General features: G+C 53.9%; 7 protein-coding genes across 7 annotated transcripts; 3 read left to right on the top strand and 4 right to left on the bottom strand.

Moving 5' to 3' along the window:
• Positions 1-573: 573 nt before the first annotated feature.
• On the bottom strand, positions 574-1,065 carry IAQ61_002669 (uncharacterized protein; the record flags this gene model as incomplete). Its single annotated transcript, XM_003834528.2, has 4 exons — positions 574-615; positions 702-726; positions 782-824; positions 933-1,065. The coding sequence occupies 4 exons, from the start codon at positions 1,063-1,065 to the stop codon at positions 574-576; spliced, it is 243 nt and encodes an 80-aa protein (XP_003834576.2).
• Positions 1,066-1,765: 700 nt separating this feature from the next.
• Positions 1,766-2,188, bottom strand: IAQ61_002668 (uncharacterized protein; the record flags this gene model as incomplete). Its single annotated transcript, XM_066095648.1, has 2 exons — positions 1,766-2,062; positions 2,123-2,188. 2 exons carry the CDS (start codon positions 2,186-2,188, stop codon positions 1,766-1,768), a joined length of 363 nt encoding a protein of 120 aa, XP_065954484.1.
• Positions 2,189-3,352: 1,164 nt separating this feature from the next.
• IAQ61_002667 (uncharacterized protein) lies at positions 3,353-4,478 on the top strand (the record flags this gene model as incomplete). The annotated part of the gene is made up of 2 exons (XM_066095647.1): positions 3,353-3,980; positions 4,027-4,478. 2 exons carry the CDS (start codon positions 3,353-3,355, stop codon positions 4,476-4,478), a joined length of 1,080 nt encoding a protein of 359 aa, XP_065954483.1.
• A 1,127-nt stretch (positions 4,479-5,605) lies between these two features.
• IAQ61_002666 (uncharacterized protein) lies at positions 5,606-7,108 on the bottom strand (the record flags this gene model as incomplete). The annotated part of the gene is made up of 1 exon (XM_003834524.1): positions 5,606-7,108. The coding sequence occupies one exon, from the start codon at positions 7,106-7,108 to the stop codon at positions 5,606-5,608; it is 1,503 nt and encodes a 500-aa protein (XP_003834572.1).
• Positions 7,109-8,437: 1,329 nt separating this feature from the next.
• On the top strand, positions 8,438-10,882 carry IAQ61_002665 (uncharacterized protein). Its single transcript, XM_003834523.2, has 2 exons — positions 8,438-10,361; positions 10,417-10,882. The coding sequence occupies exons 1-2, from the start codon at positions 8,569-8,571 to the stop codon at positions 10,514-10,516; spliced, it is 1,893 nt and encodes a 630-aa protein (XP_003834571.1). The 5' UTR covers positions 8,438-8,568; the 3' UTR covers positions 10,517-10,882.
• A 669-nt stretch (positions 10,883-11,551) lies between these two features.
• IAQ61_002664 (uncharacterized protein) lies at positions 11,552-12,883 on the top strand (the record flags this gene model as incomplete). The annotated part of the gene is made up of 3 exons (XM_066095646.1): positions 11,552-11,694; positions 12,008-12,050; positions 12,149-12,883. 3 exons carry the CDS (start codon positions 11,552-11,554, stop codon positions 12,881-12,883), a joined length of 921 nt encoding a protein of 306 aa, XP_065954482.1.
• Positions 12,884-14,021: 1,138 nt separating this feature from the next.
• IAQ61_002663 (uncharacterized protein) lies at positions 14,022-15,981 on the bottom strand (the record flags this gene model as incomplete). The annotated part of the gene is made up of 2 exons (XM_003834521.1): positions 14,022-15,759; positions 15,809-15,981. The coding sequence occupies 2 exons, from the start codon at positions 15,979-15,981 to the stop codon at positions 14,022-14,024; spliced, it is 1,911 nt and encodes a 636-aa protein (XP_003834569.1).
• Positions 15,982-15,996: the final 15 nt, after the last annotated feature.

The following is a 15,996-nucleotide window of genomic DNA, read 5'->3' as shown; positions in this document are numbered from 1 at the left end:
AGCGCCTAGCTCCGCCGAAAGCTGACAAAGAGCTTACACTTGCAATTAGATGGGTGGAGAGAGAGAGAGAGAGAGAGAGAGAGAGAGCTACCTGCACATGGCTATGCTCTCTCTTTCTCTGTGTACTCGGGTTGGACATTGGAAGATCCGACCTGAGAAGCAGTATTTCGTTGCAATCCAGTGGTCCTCACCTATGTCCCTGTATGCAATTAGCCTAAACGGCCCGCGTCACTGCAAATGTAGGTACACTGCAGCTCCTGCTTGCACGAAGGAACGAATCAATTTTGAACAAAGATCATCCATTTTGCCATCAAGCAAAACTACGAATGTGCAAAGCAGCCGCGTACCGCCTGTAAGTACCAAACTCCCCATGGCCATGGAGAGAAGTGAACTGACTCAGAACAAGACACCGTCGGCGGTAAAATGAAAGAAAGGATTCGGCGAGGGTCAGGATGCATCTGCTAAAGCCTCCAGACTTCAGAATGTGATTCTATGCAGTAGGAAAGGTAATCTCGGGCCCGCTAGTCAAGCCAGGGCGACCAAGGATTGAACGGGTAGAGAGCTAGCAACAGCTTATGCGGCCGCGTTCTTTGGGTTCTCTGCCGATGTTTTCCACTGATTGAAATCAGTAAGTGTTCTTCAAAGTTCCATGTGCTGCTTCAATTGCGCTTAGTACTGTGCTTCAGGAAGGTTGAACGCACGTCTTTGCCAAGCTCCTTTTGCTGTCTAATAGTCAAGTCAGTGTCGCGTTCAAATGCCATTTCAGATGGACAAAACATACTCTTTGAAGTCGAGCTTGGAGTATTTGGGGCGGTTCTCTTTGACTGTTGTTGATCGTAAGCGTACATCACCTCACCATGCCACTTCGTCCAGATTGGGAGAGATCGCGTTAGAAAGCGCGTCGAACGCGCTCGAAGACGGTCAAAACTTACAGTAAGCTTGCATCTTGACCATGGCAGTCCGAGCACCATGCTTCTTGCCACTGCCCTTTGGACGCACCGCCTTCTTGACACCCGCAGTGTTGGCCGCCTTGGGAGTCGTCGTCTTGGATGTAGAAGGAGCCATTGATAATCTTGGGCGAGTATTGCCGAATGTAGAGATTATCTTGTGATGAAAATCGGTGTTTCTGGAGAAGGTAGTCAACTGGAAATTGGTGTTGGAGTAATGGCGAAAGAGACGCGTGAAGAGGAGAGTTTATTGACATGCGACCGGATGTCGCGTTCCATATTGCGCTAGCCTCAATGGGCTTACCATAGTGATTTGGGGATACGGGCTGTGATTGGTGCCTGCTCCTATCTGGGACTGATCCCCTGCGATTGTAAGAGACGATGGATTAGCATTCTTTGTATCCTGAGGAAGAATCTTTTTGGGTCAGAGTAATCATCGAAGGCAATTAGTGATTAGGTGTTGCATGGCATATATCAGAAGTGGCCATACAAGAGAGAACTGGCAGTTGAGAGACATGATCCGCACTGCTACGGTGGATATCCACTCATCTCTGCCTTTGGGACTGAGATGGTTCATTTGAATAACGACACGATGACGTGCTTCCGGGTACCGAAGTCGGCGAGCGACACTCACTGCACAGTATGTTTTCAGGAACATGTGTGGTGACAATAGACAACTCGATAGTCTATTGCTTGTAACGTCTGGGAGCGGTACACAGCTTGCATACAGTCGGGCAGTGCCCCTTCTGCGCCAGGCTACAATGCTTCTCGGACTGTATAGACACACTGCGCAAGACCACACCGAGTATTCGTTCGTCTCACGATGCAGATGAGCTGTCCTCCTGCTCCTCCGCCAAGCGTCGATAGCGAGTGTCTTGCAGATCGTCCTTGATGGCTCCCGTACTCAGTGTAGGTCGCTCGCGTCGCGCGAGACTGAACTTCCGACGATGCCCACTAGGCCGTTCGGTGAGACTTGGGGCACGCGGTCGTGCCTTACCGCGAGCGCGTCCGCCGATGACGGGAATCTCATACGAGACGGCGCGGAGGATGTAGAGGACAAGGTCATAGAGGAGCAGAGCAACCCATGGGCCGATGATGAGGGCACCTATGAATAGCTGGGAGCCGCATGAGTGGCCATACTGCGCAGTCGACCGATGGGCTGTATCACCACTTACAAAAAGGCGTGTGATCCATGTTTCCACCACGGCGAAGCTCGCCGGGAGAATGGAAAGGAGCCCCATAGCGCGTATGTTGGGGCGAAAGGAGGGAGGGAGGGATATGTGGAAGGGGGGAGTGTGGCGCTTTGGGGACGCCCCGAGGTGGTTGTTGCAGCAGTCTGCGTCTGCGATGGATGTTCTCTGGCGGCACGAGATGCAGGGTATGCGCTTTTATACAGGAGAGTAGTTATGCGACTGCAATGGCTGAGGCCTGGTGGAGCGGCACAGAGCGAGAGTCTCAGGTCCCTATGGTATGTAGAGTAAGTCTGTACCCATCTCCCAGTCGTCGTCCTGGTCCTGGTTGGCAAGTCAGGCAGCTGTGGCGCCTTCCGCTGTTCCGCTTGTGTCCCATGTAAGCTTTTTGACAAGTGGGACCCGGTGGGTTCATGTGTGGCTGAAGGCTTTCTCATGCGCCACATCCAAACAGTCAGCCACTCTTAGGTAAGCTGGCTGTGCTGGCTGCTGGCTCTCGTGGCCCCGCTGCTCTCCTCTCCTCTCTCCTGCACTTCTCCTCGCCAAACAACACCCTTGCAGCTGACTGACGCCAACCTCGTCAATCAGTCGTGCAAGAACGGCTGCACAGTCCCTTTCCATCGACCCATTGGATGCCACATTCCTCTCCCAGCCCTGCAAGGCCAATCAACTGCCAGGCAACCGCAGTGATGCACGACCTGGTCCCCTCGCCGCAGGGCATCACCAGCCCGTCCAAACGCTTTACCCCGCCACAAGTGACAGTGACACCTCTCTCTTCTCGCCCGGCATACAATTCGACCAGACCTTGGTTGACTTTCTGGTTCCAAGTTGTGCTCTAGAGTTCATCTGAACCGTGGTTTGGCTGCATAGCACGCATTGCCCGAAGCACTCACCGAGAACACATGCACATGCTGAGCTGCGTCCCCGCAATGGCAGCCTAGCTTGACCCTTCAGTTCACCAAGCCTCGCCTCACTGAACCATTTGAATTCTTCTTGTTGCATCTGAATCACTTCTTCTACTTTTCTACCATTCACACTTCTACTCGACTTACGCTGCTGTTGTACGATTCACCAGTCCGCTGGGCCCGGGCGGTAGCCCAGATTGAAGTCGCTGGGCATCTGTACGCGTGCATAGTTGGCTAGTGGATCGTTCACTGATTCACTTCGAAACTCGGGTTTGGTCTGAATCTGCCAAAGATTAACCTCACGTCTGCCATGGACGACCTCGACTTCCTTCATGAGATTCCCTCCGACCTGAGCCATGCTACGCTGAAGGTTCTCCTTCCCAGTGGCGAGGTCTGTCATATCTCAGACAGCGTCGACCCCTACAGGCTTATTGACCGTTGCCCATTGCTATTCCATGCATTTGAGGTTGGACATCGCGGTCGACTACAGGCTAGCATCGATGCACCTTCTAAATCCGCTATGATCGCACTGCTTCGATACTGCTATACTGGCACTCCCCTGAATCATTTCTCGGAAGGTCAAGAGAGCACGTTGCTTCTTCAAGCCCATGCATACAAGATGGCTGTCGACTTCGATCTCCACAAACTTCAGCTTCTCGTTCATGGTAACTTCACATGTCACTTGGAAGCCGCTACCTACCTGCACGACCATCCGGTAGATCTTCTGGACACAATTCGCTTCATCTACAAGTGCTTTGACAATCCAAATCTTCGCTCTCAGCATGGTATAATAGCTACTTTACACAACTATTGCGTCTCGACATATATCAGTCATCGCCTTGACCACAACCAAGAATTCCTCACCTTAGTTTCCGAGATCCCTTCTTTTGGGCAAGACCTATGTCGCACTAATATAGAGCGAGGCTTTGAGGACGACTGTAGGTCACTCACTCAAGATAAATGATTCGAGCTAAGAGAGAACAGGCGCCAGCGCAATCATCTGTCTACCTCCAAATCAAACAGGTAGTCCTGCAGATATCTCTGTAACTGAATCTGATTCGAAAGACTTGACAAATGAAATGATCTGTGACCAACCTTCCATGCTGCCGGTGTCCTCCGTCATCGATGGGGTTGACCAAGCTTTGGATGGGCAAGAAAGATCCCATAACGAGAGCGACATCGTGGTCCCTTCTACATCTACGTTGGTCATTCGGCCTCTGATCCCCTGCCCATTAACAAAATCAACTCCAGACCAGGACCATAGCCTTTCAAGCGACGATGATGGATTCATGATGGTATGTCGACCAAAGCAGTCGTGTTCTAGCGCAAGGGATGAGTTCTTTTCGAGTCCTGAGCTAGTACCGTCCGTACCGAACGATATTCGAGGAGCCACTGGTATTGATCATTCCAGCGACGATGGTTGGTTATTGTTATAGAATCTGTAACGTATTTTGGTATCATCATCACAAGACAAAGAGATACCTATCACAACATGCGTAGTTATGCAGCATATACGTGGAGTCCATACAGTCGAATTTTTCGCATACGTCGTCCTACAGACTACACTGGGAATTAGCGCCGTGGTTCGAATATAATGTCACACGCTAGTGCCCCCCAGCATATCTATAATTCATCCCATTGCTTTCCAGCGGAAGTCCCTCCATCGCTCCCCCGCTCTCCTGACTCCAATTAGAACCACCAGAGCATATATATACGTATACACGCACGAATATACAAAATGCGTCTCCGCATCAAACGCCACACCCCAACCCGGCTTCCAATCCAACAATCGGACACCATCTCCCTCTCTGACCGTCTTATAGTCCACCACCCCACACCAAAAAGCATTTATCGCTCCCTTTTCTTCTCTGTTGAGCCCGAAAACCAACTACAAAATTCTACCACAATATCACCGCGGGCGATGTATCAGGATCCATGGAGTACACCACCACCACCACCGCAGGACCAACCCCCAAACCCAGCTCAACCATCACTGAGATCACCACCCCAGCCAAAACCCCAGCCAAAACCACGACCATCACGACCCGGAGAACAAGAAATCCCAACCCTGACCTTCCAACCCTGCCCAGAATGCCACCATCGCCGTCTCCCGCGAGAATACCCCGCTGCACCACCAACACCGCACTGCGCGCACAGCGCCAAACTGTGCATATACTGCACGCACGAGGCGATCCGGAAGGCGGTTGCGGGCGTAGGGAGGGGATGGCAGGAAAGCGGAGTACGCTGTATAGAGGAAGGATGTATGGCTGTGATGGGGAGAGGAGAGGTAGAGGCTGGAGTGTTGGAATTAGTCAAGCGGGAGAAGGGAAGGGGGAAAAGTCGTGTAGACAAGGAGTAGACAGGACACGGATTAGATTTTTCCAGCCTTTTGTGGAACTGGGGCCTGGCTCACTAGGAGCGCTGGGATTGATTATTTGATCAAATATCAAACTAACTGTACTGATCCTCTCAATAAAAACTATGTGTACTCGCAAACAGTGTTGTTCATCACCATATCGCCCTTCTGTCACGTTTCCCCTGTACCTCAACTACGCCAACCCATCTAAGCGCGGAAAGCAGTCGCAGTCCTCTTCTGTTCACGTCCGGCACCAAGGTTGCCCAAATTGAGACCAGCTCCTCCCGCACCACCCGCGGCGCCGCGAGCACCGTCGAGGAGATCGTTGACCAGGTCGGACAGGCTGCCACCCTGCTGTTGTCTTTGTTGTCCGGCCCCCTCGCCTTCTCCTTGTAGAAGCTGGAGGTCGGGGAGCGTAACATCAGCAGGGCTTTCGCCAGCACCGGCGTCAGCATTTTCGCCGTTGTTTCTGCCTTGGCCTTGGCCTTCTCCTTGATCGCCTGCCGTTCCATTGCCGTTGTCGTTGCCGTTGCCTTCACCCTCGCCTTCGCCCATGGGTTGGGTGGCATTGCACCCGGCGGCTCCTTCGGTACCGTTGACAGCGGCGCCGTTGTCGACCATGCCAGCAGCGTTTTCGGCTTGGCCAGCTTCTCCTCCAGCTTTCTCTTGAGCAGCGTCTTGCTCAACCTGAGCGGCTTCATGTTGAGCAGCGCCTTCTTGTGCAGCTCCCTCTTGTGCAGCCTCCTTTCCGTCTTGCTGGTTGGCTTGGTGTTGGGCGGCCTCATCCTGTGCGGCTCCCTCTTGTGCAGCCTCCTTTCCGTCTTGCTGGTTGGCTTCGTGTTGGGCGGCGCCTTCTTGTGCAGCTCCCTCTTGTGCAGCCTCCTTTCCGTCTTGCTGGTTGGCTTCCTGTTGGGCGGCTTCATGTTGGGCGGCCTCATCTTGTGCAGCTCCCTCTTGCGCAGCTTCTTTTCCACCCTGCTCAGCAGCACCCTCTTCGGCTTCATGTTGAGCGGCGCCTTCTTGTGCAGCTCCCTCTTGGGCAGCCTCCATTCCGCCCTGTTGGTTAGCTTCCTGTTGACCGGCTCCCTCTTGGGCAGCGTCTTGTCCAGCGTGTCCAGCGGATTCCTGCTGGTCAGCTTCCTTTTTGCCTTGAGCAGCTTCCTCTTGAGCGGCCTCCTGCTGAGCAGCCTCTTTTCCACCCTGATCAGCGTCCTGTTGAGCGGCTTCATGCTGGGCGGCTCCCTCTTGCGCAGCCTCCATTCCGTCCTGCTGAGCGGCTTCCTCTTCGGCAGCACCTTTTCCACCCTGGGCGGCCTCCTGTTGAGCTGCTTCCTCTTCTGCAGCTTGGTTCATCGCACTGGCGTCTTGTGCAACTTGCCCGGCCTTGGCCTGTTTGCTTTGCTCTTGCTCCGCAGCTGCTTCACCTTCTTGGGCCTGCCCCTCGCCCATGGCCGCAGCTTCTTCCGCAGCTGCAGCATTAGCATTCTCTTTGCCCTGTCCACCGCGTGCAGCCAAAAGCGCACCACGGAGCTTCATGGCCCTCTTTGTGAAATCCTGAACGGTGGCCACGCGGCGACCAAAGTTGGTAGTAGGAATCACTACATCTTCAGTGCCAGCCGTGACGACAGGTCCAGTACCGACAAAAGGGGCTGGAGCTGCGACCACAAAGGTGGCAGAAATGAGTGTGAGAAGGGTGTATGAGTACCTCATACTGAAGGATTTGGATTAATCTTCGAAGGAACGAAACGAGATGTGTTGAAACGATAAAATGAGCACAGCTCTTAGAAAGATAAAAGATTAGCGAAGAAGTGCCCTGCACAGAAAAGGATGCAATGGAAATGTTGAAGCCGGGCGTGCCGTTCAAACCATGAAGCGAATGGATCTTATATATGCGTTAACTCATAGATGTAGCAAACCATTACGACTAAGGCAGAGGGCAGGACACTCAAGCCCGCCTGTTGAGATGTCTGTTTTGTTGATCCCGTGCATGTCGAACATGCGCTGTAGGAGGATACCCTGAGGCGGTCAGGCCCAAAGGACAAGAAAACAAGGCAACCCCACAATTCTCCTACAGGAACAAGAAGCATCGCGTCGCTTGAAAGCTGTCTGTCATGCATCGAAGTCGATTTCTTGGTGGGAAACGGTCGAATCAAACACATGAAGTCGAGAACTTGGATCGTGGAGAGGCGGTTGGAAAGAGGCCCATGCCTGTCAACCAATGGGATTGGCTCATGCTTGGCCCAAATTCGAACGTGTGTCGTTTGAGAGTTTGTTGCAGCTGGACTTGGTTAAGGAGAGACCCTCCTAAACGCATAAGTTTGGTGCCTCGGGTATGGATGGGCCTGACGCCTCTCCAGTTTCAGATGCAAAATGTCAACCTTCGAAGCGAAAGGCTAGTTGCAGCTTTGAACAGACGAGTGCAAGAGATGTGAAGGTCAGCTGTAGATAGCATCCGCGCCCAAGCTTAGAGGAGTTTCATGGCGTGCTTGTCGTTGGACGGATGGTTTCCATCCGAGTCGAAAAGTGACGTGGATAATTCAAATTGAGCGATCGTTGGGGCGACGTCATTTTGACAGCTGGATACTGCAGCCGCCGCCATTGTCAGGCGTATTTGTGGGGTTGTCTCTTGGACACCATTGAACATGAAGCTGAAGTGTGTACTGTTGTACTCTAAGGTACCGTCGCTAACATTGTATGCGACATGGAGGTGTGGGCCAGCTACCTACATGGTTGAAGCGAGCGGTTATAGCATGGTTACTGGTAAGTCGCTGGCCGAGACTGCGGTGGACAGCGGATACTGTCTGCTGCCTCCAAGAGCATAAGCACAAGCACAAGTACAACCGCAAGGAAACAGATGGGTTTTTGGTTGGCAACTTTCTGAGGGTCTTCTCTTTGGGTTGGAGTTTGCAAGTGAAAGGTTGGAAGGGAGGATGTAGACCAGCAACAATGCCCAGCCAATGAGAGCGACGCCATTTCCGAGCCGCGTTTAGCCTCTTGCCTCGGCTGGGGACATTCTTGGTATCCTCATAGTTGTGGTTGATCTTCACGACTTGCCAGTGTAGAAGGTTGGTGGCGGGCGCAATCAGTCCGTGACTCTGACTCTGGAACATTGAGATCACGGTCCCCCTTGGTTTCACCCTTTGCACCCCCGCAGTCGCCCCCACGTCACAATGGCCACCAGGACACTCCCCGCCTCGTTCACACGGCGATTGCTTGTCGCGCCACAAGCAGCCCGCCTTCGAGCACGCTCATTGACATGTGCGCACTCGCAGACACAAAGTCTGTGGCAATCATACCGGCCTGTAGTGCGAATCGCTGGCCAGAGGAGAGCGTTTTCCTCCACTCCACGCACGCGACTGGCGGCGGCGGCAGACGACACATTCAACCCACAATCAATAGAACGCGAAGTGGACGAGGTGGATGTCTGCATTGTGGGTGGAGGGCCCGCAGGTCTGTCAGCGGCCATCAAGCTGAAGCAATTGGCCAATGCAGCTGGCAACGAAGACTTTAGGGTGCTCGTATTGGAAAAAGCTGGCGAATTGGGCGACCACATCGTGTCTGGCAATGTCATCGAGCCAGGTGCACTCGACGAGCTGCTGCCAGACTGGAGGTCCGAGGACAATCTGAATCGCTTCGCAGACGTCACCCCCGCCCGAGAAGATCGCATGCGCTTCCTCACCAAGAACGGCTCGATCCCCCTACCGAAGCCTCCGCAGATGAACAACCACGGCAACTACATCATCAGTCTCAATCAGATGGTCAAATGGCTGGGCGAGCGGGCAGAGGAGGTCGGAGTCGAGGTCTACCCAGGATTTGCTGCCTCGGAGATCCTCTACAATCACGAGGGGGTTGTAAAGGGTGTTGCCACCAATGATCTTGGTATCTCGCGAGAAGGCAAAGCAAAGGACTCGTTTGAGCGCGGTATGGAATTTCATGCTCGTGTAACACTGCTAGGTGAGGGATGCCACGGTAGCTTGTCGAAGCAGGTCATCAAGAAGTACGACCTCAGGAGAGACAGTCAACATCAAACCTATGGGCTCGGGATCAAGGAGGTCTGGGAAGTGCAGCCAGAGAAATTCGAATCTGGGCTTGTTGTTCACTCCATGGGCTATCCATTACCCAAGGATACCTACGGTGGCGGTTGGATGTACCACTTCGGTGACAATCTTGTTAGTATTGGGTTGGTGGTCGGTCTGGACTATCCTAATCCATGGATGGCTCCCTATGGTGAGTTTCAGAAGATGAAGCACCATCCTCTGTACAAGAATGTCCTAGAAGGCGGTAAATGTATATCATATGGTGCAAGGACACTCATTGAGGGTGGCTACCAGTCCATACCGAAGCTTGCTTTCCCCGGTGGAGCCCTGCTCGGAGACTCAGCAGGCCTGGTCAATTTACCCAAGATCAAAGGCACTCACAACGCCATGAAATCTGGTATGCTGGCTGCCGAAGCTACCTGGGACGCGCTTCAGACCAACACTGATGGCGGCACGGTGTTCTTGTTCGACTATGAAGACAAGATGCGCAATTCGTCCGTGTTCAAAGAGCTAAAAGCAGTACGGAACATGCGACCCTCGTTCCACACCCCGCTTGGTCTCTACGGTGGAGTGCTCTACTCTGGCATAGAAGCCTATTTACTCAAGGGCAGGGTGCCATGGACACTCAAGCATGGTAAACCCGATCATGCAGCTACCAAGACGGTAGATGAGTGTGAGAAGATTGAGTACCCCAAACCAGACGGCAAGATTAGCTTCGACATCTTGACAAGCGTGAGCAGAAGCGGTACAAACCACGAAGAGGACCAGCCTTGCCATCTTCAGGTGAAGGACTGGGATGCACATGCTGCCAAGGAATGGCCCAAGTACAAGGGTGTAGAGAACCGCTTCTGTCCGGCGGGCGTCTATGAGTATGTCGAAGATGAGAGTAAAGAGCTGGGCGTTAGATTTCAGATTAATGCTCAAAAGTAAGTCACAGCCGTAGTACTGGCCCTGATTATTTAGATGCTAACATGACACCAGCTGCGTCCACTGCAAAACATGCGACATAAAAGTACCAGACCAGGATATCAACTGGCAGACGCCACAAGGTGGTGAGGGTCCGAAGTATGTGCTCACCTAGGCAAGAGTGGCCATGGGAAGTCGGTCATGTGCGCATCACATCTTCATAGTATTCATCGCCTCTTGGGCCTGGCGGCCCGATGTGGGCGTGTTGTACATTAGCAAGGGTCGGGAAAAGTGTGTATGCCAATCAGTCAGTCATCGACAGGACATGGGTGCCCAACTTTGTCTTTGATGTCTTGATACTACAAAAGCAAATCCATCGCGTTGTCGAGCTAGAAAGGAAAGAAAGTCTGTCGAACGCGGGATGATTTCGTTTGAAGAGGATCCTAAGAAGTAAACGAGGCAAGTAGACAGAACAAGGGGGCATGTCTACAGCTGGCCAGAGCCTCTGGAGGTGAGGTGAGGTGAGGTGAGGTGAGGTGAGGTGAGGTAACAGGGGAGAGGGGAAGAGGGCAGAGGGGAGAGAAGTGCACGTGATGCAGCGACCGTGCGCGCCCAAGCAAATGAGGCGTTGGGCGATTTCCATGTCATCGTCCATTCGCCCTCGACCCATCCATCAACCACCCATCCCCCATCATCCACCACCCGGGGCCCATAAACATCATCAATTCCCGTTTTCCCCGCCCATCGAACTACCATTGCCCTCCTGCGATTCCGTGTAGAGTGGCATTCGCCTCTGCATTCGCCTCTGCATCTCCAGTGTGCCATATTTGCACTTGCCCGGCGCGTACCCAGGCCCTTTGAGAGTTCTTTAGGTTCCCTGCGACGGCCATACTCCTCGAGCAGGATTTCCAGTGCCGCCAACTGTCTCCAAGGTACGACTCAGCCGCCTGTACTTGCATCCGTTGGCCATCTCCCTGCGCGTCTCTGGTTCCTGTTGTTGCGCGCAGCCCAGGTCTTCTCCATCATTCACTGTCGCGTGTTGCTGTCGCCGCCTGGGCGCAGATTACCAAGCAGCTTGTCGCGCCGCGTCAATTCTGGCGGACACGATGCGCGCTCCTTTGCTGGCCTCCCTGCTTTTGTTCGTCTACATGCGCTCACTGCCCTCACCAGGCTAGGTTCTCTCTAGGGCACTTTCTTCTCACCAGCCACCATGACCGAGGTCTCCTCCACCCGCCTGTACTTGGGCAACCTCCCCCGCAGTGCCACCAAGGCCGATGTCGAGGCCCACTTTCAGACTCACGGCACCGGCGAGATCACAGAGGTCAAGCTCATGAACGGCTTCGGCTTCATCGAGTACAAAGACCCGATGGATGCGCGTGACGTCGTTCCTGGTAAGTCGCATGCCCCAGTCTGGCTCTGTCACACATGCTAACCACCCTCGCAGCTTTCCGTATGTATCCTGCAGCGCCTGCTCTTGTGACGCGCGCCTGACCAGCATAGATGGCTCCGACTTCATGGGCGAGCGCCTCATTGTCCAGTTCGCCCGTGGCTCCCGCGCGCGCAACGAGAACTTCACTCCCCATGAGCGTGTTCCCCCGCGTCCAAGACGTACCCCGTACCGGATGAGGATTACGAGTCTTCCCGTAGAGACCAGCTGGCAGGTTAGACTCCCCGATGCTTGGATTCCCCAGTTCCCCCTTCAGGCCAGTGTACCGTGCTAGGACCAGCAGTAGCCTTGTTTTGCATGCTTCCTCGTTCTGCGTTACTGGATTTGGACCCGTTTAACCTCCATGTATAGGATCTTAAGGACTTCGCCCGCCAGTCTGGATTGGACGTTGTCTACTCTGAAGTTGGCCGTGAGCGCGATGGCACTGGGTCAGTATTGTACATGTCCGCTCTTGCGCGACCGCGGCTGACGTGTGCATGCAGATTTGTCGAGTACGAGACCGCGGCCGATCTCAAGGCTGCAGTCGAGAAGCTGGACCGCCGTGAGTTCAAGGGCCAGGAAGTAGGCTGCACCGAGGATGTTTCCGACCCGCCCCCACCTCCTCCCTACAAGCCCCGGGCTCCCTATGGAGGCCCTGGAGGTCCAGATGACAGGGGTCGTGACAGGTATCGATCTCGCTCGCCCATGGGCCGTCGCGGCGGCGGTGGTGGCTATCCGCCTGCCCCCTACGACGACTACTACGATCGCCGTGGACCTCCTCGCGGCTACAGCCCTCGTCGCGACGACTACCGCCGACGCACGCCTCCGCGCGAGTTCTATGATAGGCGTGAGGGAGGTTACGGAGGACGCTCGCCGCCTCGTGGTCGCATACCTGATGAGTATGGCCCACCGCGTGCGCGCTACCCTGACGATCCTTACGATGCCAGGGCCGGACCTCCACCCCGTCGCTACGACGACCCATACATGAACGGTGGTGGCCGACCCTACGAAGCCGGACGCCCGCCCTCTCCACGTGGCGCTCGTCCCCGCAGCCCTGGAGGTCGTCCACCCTATGACCCAGCCGCCGCTGACTACCCTCCTCGCGGTCGCTACTAGACGGAACCTTGTGCGGTCACTAGTAGTAAATCGAACTCTTTTCCTAGCAGCCTTGTCCCAGGCCAATCGGCATGTAACTTGTGTATGGGCGCAGAATTCGACCGCTTGTGGACTCTGATGCCGCCCCAACAACGTTGATATCCATGGCAAGGTCAAAGGTGTCTCTGGAGGTGTGACTGGCTAGGATGCTGCGTTGCGTTGCGGTGCGGTCCATGCCATTCCTTTGTCGCTTCGGGTGGCTGTTTGCAAGGAGTCTTTTCCTTATCTGTTGTCTATCTGGTATCCCGAGTGTAGTAGCATTCCCTCTGCATGGCTGTGTGCACGTGTGCGCCTTTGTGGAGATGACGGAGGCTTTTTTATCATGCCACCTCGCTCTCTCTCGGTGTGTGTGTCTGACGAGGAAGTTTACTCCTTCCCATGGGCTGGGAAATGTTGGCCATGAGGTTCTGTAATCATGGCATTAAGAAAATACAAAGGTCGTTTGATTATTCAATCTTGGAAATGTTGTGCTGTTGTTGATGTGTTTGGGTACTTTGGTTTACGTGGCTTTGTTTTTTTTAATTGAGCTTCCATCTTGTCCTTTTATTCATCCCAACCCATCGAATTCCCCTCGCCCTTCCCACCAGCCCCAAATCTTCACATCTTTGCATCTTTGCGTCCACCCCGTGTACAAAACACCAACACAGTATTAACCCGTATACCCAAATCCACCAGAAATCCACCACACCATACCACGCACACCCCCACCCCCACCATCCTGATCCGAGCTCTTGCATGTCAAACCAGACCATGTAGCCTGTTTTCCACATTCTACACTGCGAGAACAAAGCAGGTGGGATTTGACTGGGTAAAAAAGGAGTGGTGAGTTTGGATGGGTGTGATTTTGCATTTGTTTGGGAGGGGTGGGGGGTGTGATTTGGATTTGATTGCCGTCTGTCTGTTTCTGTTTCTGTTTTTGTGTCTGTCTGTGTTGAAGACGGACAATGGCACAAAAAATAGAGAGGAGGTAAGAGAGAAGGAAGAGGTAGCATCTGGATATCATACCAAAACAAGAAGAAAAGAACGAATTACAAAGACATCACATCACATCATACATCATACATCATACACACCACCACCATCACCACCACCCAAATCTCTAACCAGTAACCCTACGAACCCACAACACATTCCCAGCCCCCGGATCCTCACGTTCACGCTTCTTCCACGCCCGATGCAATTTAAGTCCCACATCATGTTCCTCGCGCTTGATCTCGCTCAACTCGTCCTCAAACCCGCGTTTCCTCGCCTCGACAAGGCGGGCGCGCTTGAAATCCGTGACAAGGGGGTTGGGCGGGGCAGCCTTGTTGAGGTCGGTGAGGAGGCGGTAGACGTTTGTGCGGCGGATGCGGAGGTCTTCGAGTTGGGATTCGAGGAGGCCGATGTGGTCGGAGGCGGAGATGTGGGTTGGGGGTTGGGGTAGGGCTTTGGTGGTTGTGGTGGTGGAGAGGGTGGAGCGGGTGGATGGGGAGGGGGGGGAGATGGGGGTTGGGGAGTGGATTTTGGCGGTGCCGGGCATGGTGGGTGGTGGGGAGGGGTTGCGCAGTGGGGTGGTGGCTGTGGTGGGGTGGGAGACGATGCGGTCTGCTTGTGGGATGGGACGGCGGCGGCTGAGAATCGAGGAAGCGGCGGTGATGGGCTCTGTGACTACGCGCTGCCTCGGAAGAGGCGTCGAGGATGGGAGGGGTGGGGGTGGTGACGGGGGAGGGGAATGTTGGTATGTTGTTCCGCTGTTGTAGGTCGTCCAGGGAAAGCGACTTGCTGAAATCTCTCTGCTCGACTCTGGTGTCTCTTTGTTGTTGTTCCTTTCTGTTGTGGTGTATGGTGGCGTGGCAGTTCTCTGCGTCGGAGGTAGTGCTGCCTCTCTCGATACGCTCACTACTGTATCTGGCGAATCTGATCGCCGCCTTGTGTGCGTAGGCGAACTAGCATGTACAAATGGATGAATTCCAAGGCCTTGGTTTGTGGGGGAGGTTGGAGACGTATATCCACTTCCCGGAGATCCTTTTTTGCCTACTTTGAGGGGCACAACCGGCTTGATGGGGTCGTTATGCATATCGAAGTCGAGTGTCTCGGCTGTTACAAATTGCGTTACAGCGGCCTGAAGGTCTCTTCTACAAGCAGGCGCACGCGCGCTTGACGCCGCCATGTCCGTGCGCGGTTCTGCTGATGAGATTGCTTTGCGTGGTAATTGGAGTGGTTTAGCGGCTGGGTCGTCTTTCAATGCTGGCGCAATCTCAGACCGGCCTGTTGCTCGACTCCATGGTTCAACAGGTGCTGGCTTGGACCCAAAGAGTCCTATGCGCTCAGTCAATGATGCAGTCTTCTTTTCGGGTCCTGAAATCGTCGCAGAATATCCCATGGGTTTATTTTCCGAAGGTACAGCTTTTGCATACGATCCTGGGCTCACCGAGGCCGCTTTTCCTACGCTACTCGGCTCGCCTGAGTAGTCATCCCATTTCACTTTACTATTCGGCGCAAGCTTTCCCTCCCAAAACTTGTGCTTGGGTACGGCGTGGGGTTCGCCAGTCTGAAGGACAGGTGGTGCTCTTCGTAGAACGGGAATGTTGCTGATTGGTCGCGATCCAGTCTCCCACTTTTTTCGATTCTCGTCCATGGGTGATACGTCGCGCATGGAGCGGAACCTTTTCGGTTGATCGGTATTTGAGGAGAGTTGGCGATCTGGTTCTGGTGAACTGGGCGGGGAGATGTCGTAGGGCGAAGTAGTTGGGTGATTTTCGTAGTAGTAACTCAGGTCGTATGAAGGTCGAGAGTAGGCCGAAGTGACACTTGGAACTTCGGAAGCTCTGTAGTTTGGAGGGCCGACTGGTGAAAGGCTGCTGCAAGTGTTAGTACATGGTCGAGCGGTGCGCTTTCATAACCTACTGTGATGGCAGCGGCGCAGGCGCATTGTTCTGGTAATTGGCTACTTGAGCATCATTCACATTGGGATTTTGCCGTAATTGATTCTCGTCATAGGTTGTTTCAAGAAGAACCGGATTGCCGATTTGCGCATTCCTCTCCTTTTCTCGAACATGACCCTGTAATCGTTTCCACATGGTGAAGCTTCCTGT

This window comes from Plenodomus lingam (assembly GCF_022343315.1).
Source record: "Plenodomus lingam strain CAN1 chromosome Unknown contig_14, whole genome shotgun sequence".
In the NCBI taxonomy this organism is placed as follows: domain Eukaryota; kingdom Fungi; phylum Ascomycota; class Dothideomycetes; order Pleosporales; family Leptosphaeriaceae; genus Plenodomus; species Plenodomus lingam.
The sequence above is the reverse complement of the archived record's forward strand: the minus strand, read 5'-3'. Positions and strand labels throughout refer to the sequence as shown.

Excerpts from the sequence above, each read along its gene's own strand:
- IAQ61_002665 (XM_003834523.2), top strand. The coding sequence starts at position 8,569 with ATGGCCACCAGGACACTCCCCGCCTCGTTCACACGGCGATTGCTTGTC. Across the intron at positions 10,362-10,416 it reads TTTCAGATTAATGCTCAAAA|CTGCGTCCACTGCAAAACAT; the intron begins GTAAGTCACAGC and ends ACATGACACCAG.